Raw genomic sequence first — 12300 nt, 5'->3', positions numbered from 1 at the left:
AAACCATTCGAGCTAATCTATTCTAAAACACTGCAGATACACAGATGGCAGTGGGCTACAAACATATCAAGATATCTGACCTCGTATCCAAGTAGACCAGCCAGCGGATATGCTGCCTATTCCTGAGGATCAATATCAAAGGAGACGATGGAGTGCCGTGTAAAGGTGGCACATGTCGGCTTGGTTTGACAGGTACAGTAGAACGTCCAAGTGGAGAACAGAGTCTGGTGCCTAGAATAAAATGAAAGATTGTCGAGGTCTACCAAGTGAAATGTAGAAATTTCGATTCAACAGGATCAATGTAAACTAGATATACAGTATTATATATATATATTTAAAAAAAAGAAGGAAAGAAAAAAAAAGAAGAGAGCTCAATATTAAAATCTTTCATAAACCATGAAAATAAGTAAAAATTATCCCCAACTAGTGTTTCCTTAAAAAACGGACTCGAACCAAAATAAAAGATTATACAAAAAGACAAATGCCCTAACTGTTTCCTTGACCACTTTTTTATCTTCGCTATCGCTCACTCTCCCAAGCAATGTTGCTTATTCGGTTCCCAAGGAGATCTGCCGCATCACCAAACTCGACTTTCTTCGCTGCCCCACTTTTCTTCAGGGGCTTACCCATGGCTCCATTGGCCAATTGTGCCTTCTGTCTCCACAGATTCACACGTCCTTGGCCAATTCGTCCAGTATCTGCGGAGTAACCCCGAGTGCTACTCCATTTTACTGGATATGGCCAACGGTGACTGGCTGCAGGCCTCATTGACCGGGCTGCGCCTTCCTTCTTCGGGCACAGCTTTCTTTCCCTCCCCTCTTCCTTCTCATCTCGCTCCAATACAGCACCGGACTTTTCACAGGTCGTCAATTTTGCCGGGGCCACGTTTTTTCCGCCCATAGTTTTGTATCGTGGTCGATTTCTGCCCTCGTTTCTGGATTCCTCTCTACTATTTGCATCCTTAACCTTGTTTCAATCGCATCTCCCTCCCCCGATCTAACACCGTCCGCTCCTTCCTCCTATCCAAAAGACCGTTGCGTTCCTTCCTTCCGCATTGCCACGAGGGACAAAGCTCCGGCGGAAAGTACGACTGGCAACACCGACAAGCACAAAAACCTGCGAGTTGCCCCTTTCGGAAGCTGCAAAGGGTAACAAGCCCTCAGCCCGAGACTTTTGCAAGCTCGAGACATCTCGACATCTTCCTTTTCTCTCATCTTCCTTTCTTCTTCTTTTCTATCGTCACACACACACACACACACACACACACACACGTCACCATGCCGTCCGCAGGAGAAATCGCGTTCCTCTTGGTGCACCCCAAGCAGCTACGGTCAATTATCCAATGGTATGTGTCAAAGTTCGCGTGCTGCACTAGTTTGCTCCTCCTTTTTTCTTTGAGGCATGTTAGCTGACACTTGGGATAGGAAGCTGTGGCACGACCCTGTCCATGTGCGTGACCCATCCAAAGAGTCGGCGACGGAGCGGGCCTGCTTCGAGTACCTCGACCTGACGTCGCGCAGTTTCGCCGCCGTCATCAAGGAGCTGAACCCGGAGCTGCTCATGCCTATCTGCCTGTTCTACCTCGCCCTCCGCGGCCTCGACACCATCGAGGACGACATGACCCTGCCCAACGAGAAGAAGATCCCGCTTCTGCGCAACTTTGACTCCAACATGGAAATTGATGGCTGGACCTTCACCGAGAGCGGCCCCAACGAGAAGGACCGCGAGCTGCTTGTGCACTTTGACCAGGTCATTGTCGAGCTGAAGCGCATGAAGCCCGAGTACTATGCCATCGTTCGCGACATCACCACCAAGATGGGCAACGGCATGGCCGATTACGCGCTCAACGCCGAGCACAACGCCAATGGGGTCAACAGCATCGCCGACTACGAGCTGTACTGTCACTACGTGGCTGGCCTTGTCGGTGACGGCCTGACGCGCCTCTTTGTCGAGTCCAAGCTGGCCAACCCGGCGCTGCTGCAGCGCCCGCAGCTGACCGAGTCCATGGGCCAGTTTTTGCAAAAGACCAACATCATCCGCGACGTGCACGAGGACTTTGTCGACAAGCGCCGTTTTTGGCCCAAGGAGATCTGGAGCAAGCACGTCGACAAGTGGGAGGACATGTTTGACACCTCCAACCCTGTGCATGTCCAAAAGGCGCTCGAGTGCTCGTCCGAGATGGTTCTGAACGCCCTCAAGCACGCCGACGAGTGCCTGTTCTACATGGCCGGCATCCGCGACCAGAGTGTGTTCAACTTTGTCGCCATCCCCCAGTCCATGGCCATTGCCACGCTCGAGCTCGTCTTCCGCAACCCCGCGATATTCCACAGCCATCTCAAGATCACCAAGGGCGACGCCTGCCAGCTCATGATCGAGTCGACCCAGAACCTGCGTGTCGTCTGCGACGTCTTCCGCCGCTACGTCCGCCGCATCCACCAGAAGAACGACCCCCGCGACCCGCTTTTCACCGAGATCAGCCTGCAGTGCGGCAAGATTGAGCAGTTCATCGAGTCCATCTTCCCCACCGACGACATCAAGCAGATCCAGGCCAACAAGAAGGCGGCTGCGGCCGACGACAAGGCCTTGCCGATTGGCGATGGCCTGCTCCTGGTTGGTGTTGTCGTGGCCATGCTGTTGATTGTCGGTGGCTTGATGGTTGGTGCCGCCTGGCTCATGGGTGCGCACATTGACAAGATTACGGAGCTCTTCAACTGGGACGCCACCACTTCCAAAGGGGCCGCGGCGGCCGTTACCGAGGTTGTTCACGGGGAACTGTAAAGCGCACTTCCCTGTTTTTCTTTCCACCCAGCAGATAGGGTCTTCTTACCATCTGCGTTTCAATTCTCTTCTTCCATGATCGTTTGTCGACTGCCACTATGAACTCATCGATTCCTTCTGGTTGCCTCTCTTTCCCTCTTCTGTCTCTCGTCATCACCATACAAACGCCCCGTTCCCCACCCCTCGACTCGATGACACTTTGTTCATCTTTCGTCTCTCGTATTCTCATCTGCACATCAACGAGACCATTACACACCCCCGACAGAAGACGGGAGAAGGTACTGTGTTAAGAAGGAATTAACTTTTGGAATCCGCGTTTGTCCTTTTTACGAAGCGCAATTCTGTTTTCAAGACGGCCCACAATGAGGCCACGATATCATTATTATTTTAATTCAAACACATTTCCCATTACCCCTTCGGGGATACAAAAGCTGCAAAAAGTGAACGACTGTTGCATACCTGGGTCGCCTTACAAAATGAGCTATAGGAGTCGCCGGTGTAACAACCGCGGATTTCCCACAAAACTCAAAGTCGACAGTTCATACTGCACAGCAGGTCAAGAATTTCCACACGTGCAAAACATCACCACGAGCTGATCCAGGTCGGGACATTCTCAACTACGGTTGGACTAGAAGGCTTACGTCGGGATCGTCAAAAGATCATCAACTCTCTGCGGCCAACACTCAGCAGCGCAACACGCATCATGCAGTGCCCAGAGGTTGTCATAGCCTAGAAGTCCATTGTTCAAACCCTGCGGCGGTATCGTCCACCTGTACAAACATTCACAGCCCGGAAGCATCTTCGCCGAGCGGTCCAAACATTTAAACCGAGTGGTTTAATAACTCAAGGGTCCGAATCTGGGAGCCACAGGTACATCCCAAACCCGGGGTATCTTTATTTTCGCTCTTTCCATTTCGTTTTCATCGCAGCACGGATGTCAAATTGCAATTCGGTCGTGCGAGGCGTCCTTGCGGCGCCTTTGCTTAGTGACTGCAGTTGTGCCAAAGATGTGCAAAATCAACGTCGTGTGAATTAAAGAGGCCGACAGCAGCAAGCAGCCTGGAATCCGGGTGCGGCGTGAACGGGGAGGTGCCAAGGGCGAATTTGCCCATCTCTCCCGGGACCACGACGAATTGCGTACAGTCCAATACGAGCGAGAATAGCTCAATGGATTATTTTCTGCTCTGATTTCTGCTCTATTAAATACCGATGTGCATGCCGGTCGCGCAAGTCGGGCGTACTTTGGCGAAGCAATATCAATGCGCATATCAATATCAGCATCGTGCGCCAACGTACTTAAATTGTCGCCTTGTTATGGCTGCGATTGTCGTGATTGCGATAATAATTGCCTCTTTTCCTTGCCTATTACTTTATGGACTGTTGCTTGCCGCTCCATTTTCAACGCGGACCACCGGACAACGTCGAAATGGGCTTTGGAGCGTTTCAGGCAAATAGGCACTCCTGCTCTTCCTGCTCCTGCGTTTCTCACTCGCCACATGTCCACATAAAGGCTAAAGACACGTCGGAAAAGAGATTGCGGCCAGAAAGATGGTTACTCACCACAACGAGAGGATGAATATCGTGTTGGAAGGCAAAGCCAACCAACAGACCGATAGAGATGATGTAAAATGAAGGAAAACAAAAAGACGGGAGAGTAGAAGCAGCCATACCACGTTGTAGAAAACGTTTCCCGAACAACAGACATCGGCGGCTTTGGCGACCAACTTTTGCGCCTTCCACCTCGTCTGCAGGTGACAATGGCCTGTTGGTACTACAAGGACATTTAGGCACTTTGGTCTGATGATGTCTTGCATCTACACGCACATCGCTTGCATCACTTGCATGGCCGCACAACCGTCTTATTGTCGTACAGCTTCGTTTTCCAGTTCATTGTTCTACACATCCAAGTGTACGATGTTCTTCTTTTCAACGGTCGGCCACGGATCGCCACTCCGCGTTTGTATATTGTTGAATGCAGTGTTGTGATTTCACGATCGCCATGCCGTTTTAGCCACCGCGGCTATGTCCTTCACGCTGCCCTCTCCGCTTCGTTTTCATTTGCACTCTGCCATTTCCTCCCCTTTTCTGTCTTCTCTGTTCACGACAGTGATGTTCCACAAGAAAAGCGGGATGTGGTCCCGGGCCATCGTCTCCCTCGCACTAGTTAGAAGTCAACACAAACGCAGGATCGTACTGCCGCGTGGTTCATTTTGATGCCTCAACGTTGTCTACGAAGCCCCTCACAAACCCAGCTGGATGTGTCCAACATCGACGGTAAGGAAAGATTCAAGTGCGATCTGGATAGCGTCCCAGCAGAGAATGCCAAGCAAAGCTCGGCGACGCGGATGTGCCCACGGCCCTCCTTGTTGCATTCCCAGATTTCTTTCCTCCTAATTGCAAATCCGGTAGATGACAACTTCTGCGCGCAAAGCGCTTCAAAACATCTCACAAGATGAGATCTTCCTCGAAATGACGTTAATAAAGCAGCCATTTTTCAAATCCTGCCAGCGGGAACTCTTATATTCCCGGAAGAGGGTGGTGACGAGACAGAGGCAATATCAGAAAGTGGGAGGATAAGTCCAAGCTTCATCTATGGCAGCAGGCACGTCCTGCCACAAGCAACACTTGCCGTCCCCAGACCAACGTCCTCACGTACACAACCTTCTCCCGCCTTTCATCATTTCATCAAAACAGCGCCGGTGCCAACACCCGCATTTTCCCTAATTGCGCCTTGTGGTCGCATCTCGGCTGTCACCCCTTTATGCTCCTTGCCGGAAACCAACTAGACAAATATCCCGCTCTGGTCATTCCATCGTATATTGGATGCTTTCTGGTCGTCCTGGGGCCGCCCACTATCCGGCTTCGAACCGTGCTTGGCCCATCCAGATCATACTTTCTGCCTCATGGCCAGGGTTCGTAGGAGATGTCCGCGGCTTCTGTCGTCTCATTTGTGTGGCATTGCCTTCGTCTGTTCCCAGCGAGACTTGAGATGTTTGATTAAGTCTCCCCTCCTTTTTGCCTTGAGTCTATTTCACTCGCGTCTTATTATTGTTTGCTATCGTTTTTCTTATATCTACCTGTGTCCCTCTTTTCCCATCCGCCTTTGAATCCTGTATTGTAGTTTACAAAAGGAAACGCACAGACAGGCAGGCCTTTTGTCGGTCGATGAAGCTGGTTAAGACGGCGACATAAATATTTACACTGGGGCCATCTTATCGATTTGTACCTTTGCTACTGTTTGGTGGCGCCGACTTGACCTTGTGCCACGGCGCTACACACACCATGGCGCCCCTACCAACCTTATCGACGGTCGTGGCGTGGCTCGCCGCCTCGTCCATGTACATTTCCTCGGCGAACGCAAGCGATGACGCCGACGCAAGCCATTTCGATATCCAGAGCCGCGACTCGGCTCTTGATACCCCTTCGTACAAGGTCCTCAACCCGCAAGTCGACCAGCCCGTCGCCGGCTCCTACATTGCTGTCTATAAGACCAGCGTCTCCGACACCGCCGTCAAGGCCCACCAGGCCGAGGTGGCCACCTCGCTTGCGCGGAGGAATCTGCAGCGCCGGCAGCTCGTCCTCAAGTCGCGCGCCGAGAGCGAGGCGGATCGGGCGGATGGCTCGCCGATCCGCCTGCCTGATTTTGCCCACGAAGAGGCCCGCTTCGCCGCCATCCAGATCCCCGGGTTCCGCGCCATAACCCTGGACAGTGCCGACGACGCGACCATGAAGGAGATTTACGATGCGCCGGAGATTCAGTACCTCGAGCAGAACTGCGTGGTGCGCGCCACCGAGTCGGCCACGGAGATCAACGCGCAGCCCGGTCTGTCGCGCATCAGCCACGCACAGGTCGACCCGGGCTCAGGCTATGTCTACGACAACTCGGCCGGCTACGGCACAACGGTGTACGTGTCCGACACGGGCATCCAGCTCAACCACACCGACTTCCAGGGCCGCGCCATCTGGGGCACGAATGTCCTGAACGATGTCATTGGCGACGACCACGGCCACGGCACGCACGCCGCCGGCATCATCGGCGGGCGCACGTTTGGCGTCGCCAAGAACTGCGAGCTGGTCGCCGTCAAGACGCTGGACAGCACGGGCCACGCCACCATGAACGACGTCGTGAAGGGCTTCAACTGGATCGTCGCCAACGTCACGGGCCGGGGCATTGCCGGGCGCGCCGTCGTCACCGTGCCCATCACCGGCGGCCGGCTCCAGGCGGCCAACGATGCCGTCACGGCCGTCGTCAACGCAGGTATTGTCGTGGTGTCGGCCGCCGGCAACAACGGCGACAACAGCACTGCCACAATCTCGCCTGCCTCGGCCGTCGATTCCATCACCGTCAGCGCCATCAACCAGACGACCGACGAGCGCGTCGAGTGGGCCAACTACGGGCCCGAGGTGACCATCTTCGCGGCCGGTATCGACGTCCTGTCCACCTTCATTGGCCCCACAACGACGGAACTGGGCATCATGTCCGGGACGAGCGTGTCCGTGTCACACGTGGCCGGGCTGGCGGCGTACCTGATTAAGTACGAGGAGATTTACAGCCCGCGCGCATTGAAGAAGCGCATCATTGAGCTGGGGTCGTTGACGGGTGCGAGGGTGTGGAACAATGGACCAAACACGACATTCTGGATTGCCAACAACGGCAATCTATAAATGTTCAGAGGGGCGCGTATTGTGCGTTTGATGACTGGAGTTGGTATTTATGATGGCATAATTTGAACATCCCTTTAGTCTTTTATTTCGATTTTTTTTGTTGTTGCCTCGCCCGCAAAGCTCTTGTATACCTTCTTTTCACTCGCTCTCAACCTTACCTATTATATTGTGGAAGCTTGGGATAAACATGTTTTAGGGACAGTATCTTACACAATAGTCTTTCATGCTCATTTAAATTCAAAAAAGAGAAAATTTATCGAAAAGGAAGTAGATCGAGCGTGAAGCCTCGATCTCATCGATCGTCCCAAAATCAAACAAACGAGGCCACTTGGGCTCACCTGACGACTACTACGTCAGCCATGCCCTCGTCATGCATACTGTATTTCGTCTGGCTTTGTCTTTTCCAAGGAACCAATCTGCAATATCCATCTGACCTCATAGTCTTTTACTGGCACTGCTCACCGGCAGTGATAGCCGAAATTTGATTTGCAGGATCGGCAGATGCAGTCGCACATAAAAACGGTGAACATCAGGATAAGTTGCATCACGTGATATTTGTTCAAACGGAAGTCGACAACAATTACAAACAGTCCTGTGCAATAGGGGCCGTACTCGTAGAAATCCTTGACGATTGAATTCGAGTGTAAAGATTGAGTACATGGGATGTGTGGGAGATCGGTTTAAAGGATGCAACACGAACATCGGAATGACGGACGGTGGAAATATGCAGACAGCACCAAGATCCTCTTAGCACGCCCTAAGTACACTATGTCCATGTGCTGGCTCTGGACCTCTCTACTGGCGTGGGGTTGGGGCCCATTCCCACTGTTCTATTTGGGCCATGACACGCTAAAAAACCACTCAACGCGCAGCGGATAGACGTCGCGATCCACTGTAAATGAGGGTCTTTTGCGGGTCTTGTGACCGTTTGCTGGGTCGCGCCTGCCAGTCTTCCAGTGTCGTGGGCTGGAACTGGCCATTTTGGATTCTGTTTGCACAGTTTCCGTAATTCAAACGGCAGGAAGGGATGAAAACGAAAATGCCCTGTCTCAAATGTGGAAAGAGCAAGGTGGGTGAGGAACGAGGCGGACAGTACCGGGAATGGGGTGTCAGATGACTTCAGCTTCGTATTTGGCTCTGTCGGGAATATTGTTTTGGGGTGTGCAGGCCGTGCAGGCCTTGTGAGCTGCGCCTTCTGATTTCGTCATGGCCGAGATGAGGCTGTAATTTCACGCTCGAGCGTTATCTTTGGAGGAGTGGTGTGCCTTCTGCTTTTGACAGTACCGGTCGTGCCTTCCAAGCAACGACAATCGGTTGCCTTGCCTCCTTCCTTCTTTTTCCATGTCTCTCGGCGTGTCTAATTCCTGAGTCGTTTTGCATCTTCTCCTCTGCCATCGCATCCTTTTCGTTTGTATTCTGTCCGCCTGGCGCAGCCTTCCGACCAGCACCAACAATCTGCAGCCTGCCGTACACCCTGTCTCGCCTGTGCAGTCCTGTGTCTGATAGCCGCCGTTTCATTTTGTTCCGCCCAATTTAGTCTTGCTCTTGGCGCTCGCCGTCTCAGCGCGGTCCTATCGCCTACATTTCTGGTTCTTCGTTCCTCGCTGTTCTGCCACCACTTTGTGTTCCTTTGTCTGCCAGGTGCCAGTTCTTTTGCGTTTCGTCTCCTCAGCCTCCGGAACCTGGCCCCTCTTCCAGTTGATCTTCAGTACTGTTCTTCAACTGCCTCATTTACGAGCGTTGGATCTGTCGTCGTCTTCTTCGTATCCCACGGTCTCCCCATGCTCAAGATTCCGTCCTCATCATCACCCTCTCGTCTTGGTTGTCTTCTTGTCTCTCTTTTCTCCTCTGTCGTCCTCCCCCCCATCGATACTCCGCCGTCGCCTCGTTTGCAACCGAAACGCCCACAAAACGCATCTCCTCACCGGCCAATCTTGGCCTGGCCAACTCTCACGCGACCTGCTCCAATCCAACCACAGTCCGTCCTGCTATTGTGCTTCCCTATGAGGCTTCGTCCACTCACATTGCTGGTCTGATCGAACCCACCTTTCTGCACCCTTTCGTTTGCCGGCCTCGCGGGCCTCTCAACGGCTAGAGAACCGCTTTCGATGCACGCCCAATTGCCGAAGCCCAACCCTGCTGCCAGCACTTCGCTATTACCAGCATAGAATACATCAGTCTCAGCAGTCATATCCTCTGGCTCTCTCACGACTTTGAATATATTTGCGATAATCTTCCCTTTCTCTTTCGCCGACTGATACGTTCTAACGGCGAGCCATTCGTTCAAAACCGCTGACCGCCCATCACTTGGCTATGATATCGAACGGCCTGCATTGAAAGAACCATCCTGATACAGGAATTTGCGTTTCCTACGAATTATTCCCTCAATCTTTCGACTCCGAGCACGGCCGTCAGGCATACATAGTTCCAGCGCATGGGGTCCTCCACAGACATGGATTCGCGGACGGAGCCGCACTCGCCAGAGCACTCTGACGATGAAAACCGTCCAGCCACACCTCTGTCCCTCGATGCCCGGACTGCGCGACCGGCCCGACACTTGGCGAATAGCGACCATAATGCCGTCCAGACCTCCGTGGATCTGGTCTCTGTCATGACCGCCGCATCCAGTCCTGTCTCGCCAGGTTCCTCGAGCCCCGCACTGCCACAAGCCCGCACGCAAGACTTTGTGCCACCAACGCGACCGAGCAGTACACCTTTCCCTCAACCTGAGCAGAGAACCGACGATCTTTGCTGCCTCGGTTGCCCGGATGGCATGGACCACGACGAAGACTTTGTTGACGACCACGATGTGCCCCTGGACGTGGAAATGGGCATGAGGTTGGATACTGGTGTGGACATGCACATGCAGCATGGGGTTGACTTGGCTGGGAAAGCACCCGCGCAGCAGGACATGTCAGTCAGCCCCCGGTCTGTTGCCATGGATCTATTGGACCTGAACTCGCTTGATAGAGAAGGCGAGCCGGAGATTGATTACTTCAAGCTTGCGTCGTCCACCATCGCCAAAGAACCTCAGGGCCTGTCAATAGATATGGACATGTCTGGCCTCCCTGCGACACCGACATTCTCGCCTATCACTTCCGTGGCCACGTCTCCCAGCACACTACATTCTCACTTCGGCTCTGATCTTGATCACCTATCGCACAACGATATCAGCAAAGACAAAGAGCAGAAGACAGAGTCGGCAACGTCTTCGTCCTCTAAACAGACGCTTTATCTCCAGGACTTGCCTATTGAGATCCAAGAACTGATCCTTGACCGCGTCTTTGACTGCCGTGTGTCACCCATGACGAAGAGCTGGCCCGACAAGCGGTTGACCAGGATGGCCACCTTCACCCGCGTGTGGCGTATGCTCATCCAAAAGCGCCTGTACTGTCGCATCAAGATCAAGGCCACTGGCTTTAATTTGATCAGTACAATGGCCCACTTTGGGTGCTTCCCGCATCTGCGATCCTATGTTCGGCACGTGGAACTGTGGTTCCCTGTCTTCCAGCCTAGAGTAGCACCGCCCGCGCTGTCTGCGGCATCGATGGTACCGACTCTCTTCTTGGACGGCCTCTCCAATGCGACGTACACGTTACCGGCGAATAACTGCTCGCTCGAAGAGGCCTTTATGGTCCTCGGCGCCGCCTTCCCCAATCTATCTGTCCTCACCCTGGAAGGTGGTGAGCGCAAAAAGGCGCCCCAGGTCCAGCACTTTGCACACGATCTGTACAACGCACCGGCGCCACCGGACCCCAACAGTCTTGCCGAGTCCTCAGGCGACCTTTTAGCCGATGCGTTGCTGACACCCAGTGTGCCGCAGCGTCCGCTTCCTCAGCTTACCACGGTACGAACTCTGGTGTGCAAAGGCCAATGGAATCTCATCCGCTCCCAACAAGATTTCCAGAACATCGCGGCTGCTCTGCCAAACCTTTCCGACTGGCAGGCCGTATACAGCAAACCCAAATCCAAGAGCTATCTGACCATGGCCACCATTCTGCCCCATATACCCGATACCACGAACCTGACGTCCCTGAATTTATGCATCGAGGGCGACTACCGCCAGGAGATTTCGTTCCCGCCCTATTTCTTAAAGGTGATGGACAAGGTGCACTTTTGTTCCAGTCTGGCCGCGGCCACACCGGCCCTGAAGCACCTGTCGTACACGGGCCGCGTCTGCCGCACGTTTTTCGATGTCGCCGCGCGGATCGCGGATCCCCGCACCACCCGCCTCAAGTCGGTCGAGCTCACCGTCAAGAACTGCTGCCGGCAGGTGAGCCACTGGCACGAATCCGGCTCAGGGGTCACGGATCTCAACTTCATCCGTGCGTTCGAGGCTCTGGTCCTATCGGCTGTGCGGTCGCTCGACCGCCTCACCAAGCTGGAGCACCTGCGGATCCGCTACGTCGACCTCGAGTTCCCCGTGCCGCCGTTGAACCCCTTCTTCTTGCTGCACAACGGGTACGCATCGGGCGTCTGGAGCGAGACCATTGTGTCGGAGCTCAGTCGCGTGCGGCCCGATGTTCAGTGGGAGGAGCTGTCGGAGAGCATTGGCGAGCGCACGCTGAGCAAAGACGGGCGCCTCATTATCAACGCCGAGTTCCCCAAGAAGCGTGTTGTGTCCCTAAAGTTAAGCAACTATGCTTTCCTGGTGGCCCTGGCGACGATATAGCCTGACTGGCATTCACCACACTCTTGTTCTTTCCCTTTCCTTTTCTTTTTCGTGTATTTTGTCACTCCATACTCCCATCCGTTGCTGCTTATACTACGATTCCCCCTTGTTTGAATTTGTTTATGTTGTTTTGGTGACATTTTTGATACAGCCCTCATCATTCTTTTCTCGTTTTGAGTTCTTTG

The 12300-nt window shown here is 53.5% G+C and overlaps 3 protein-coding genes across 3 annotated transcripts; all 3 read left to right on the top strand.

Moving 5' to 3' along the window:
• Window positions 1-1277: 1277 nt before the first annotated feature.
• Window positions 1278-2778, top strand: SPBR_01657 (farnesyl-diphosphate farnesyltransferase; the record flags this gene model as incomplete). The annotated part of the gene is made up of 2 exons (XM_040759967.1): window positions 1278-1345; window positions 1425-2778. The coding sequence occupies 2 exons, from the start codon at window positions 1278-1280 to the stop codon at window positions 2776-2778; spliced, it is 1422 nt and encodes a 473-aa protein (XP_040619061.1).
• Window positions 2779-6060: 3282 nt separating this feature from the next.
• SPBR_01713 (oryzin) lies at window positions 6061-7443 on the top strand (the record flags this gene model as incomplete). The annotated part of the gene is made up of 1 exon (XM_040760023.1): window positions 6061-7443. The coding sequence occupies one exon, from the start codon at window positions 6061-6063 to the stop codon at window positions 7441-7443; it is 1383 nt and encodes a 460-aa protein (XP_040619060.1).
• A 2452-nt stretch (window positions 7444-9895) lies between these two features.
• On the top strand, window positions 9896-12115 carry SPBR_01412 (uncharacterized protein; the record flags this gene model as incomplete). The annotated part of the gene is made up of 1 exon (XM_040759723.1): window positions 9896-12115. The coding sequence occupies one exon, from the start codon at window positions 9896-9898 to the stop codon at window positions 12113-12115; it is 2220 nt and encodes a 739-aa protein (XP_040619059.1).
• Between the last annotated feature and the right edge of the window lie 185 nt (window positions 12116-12300).

The sequence above is a fragment of the Sporothrix brasiliensis genome (genome assembly GCF_000820605.1).
Source record: "Sporothrix brasiliensis 5110 chromosome Unknown Cont18, whole genome shotgun sequence".
Taxonomy (NCBI): Eukaryota; Fungi; Ascomycota; class Sordariomycetes; order Ophiostomatales; family Ophiostomataceae; genus Sporothrix; species Sporothrix brasiliensis.
This window is presented reverse-complemented; position numbering and strand designations above follow the sequence as displayed.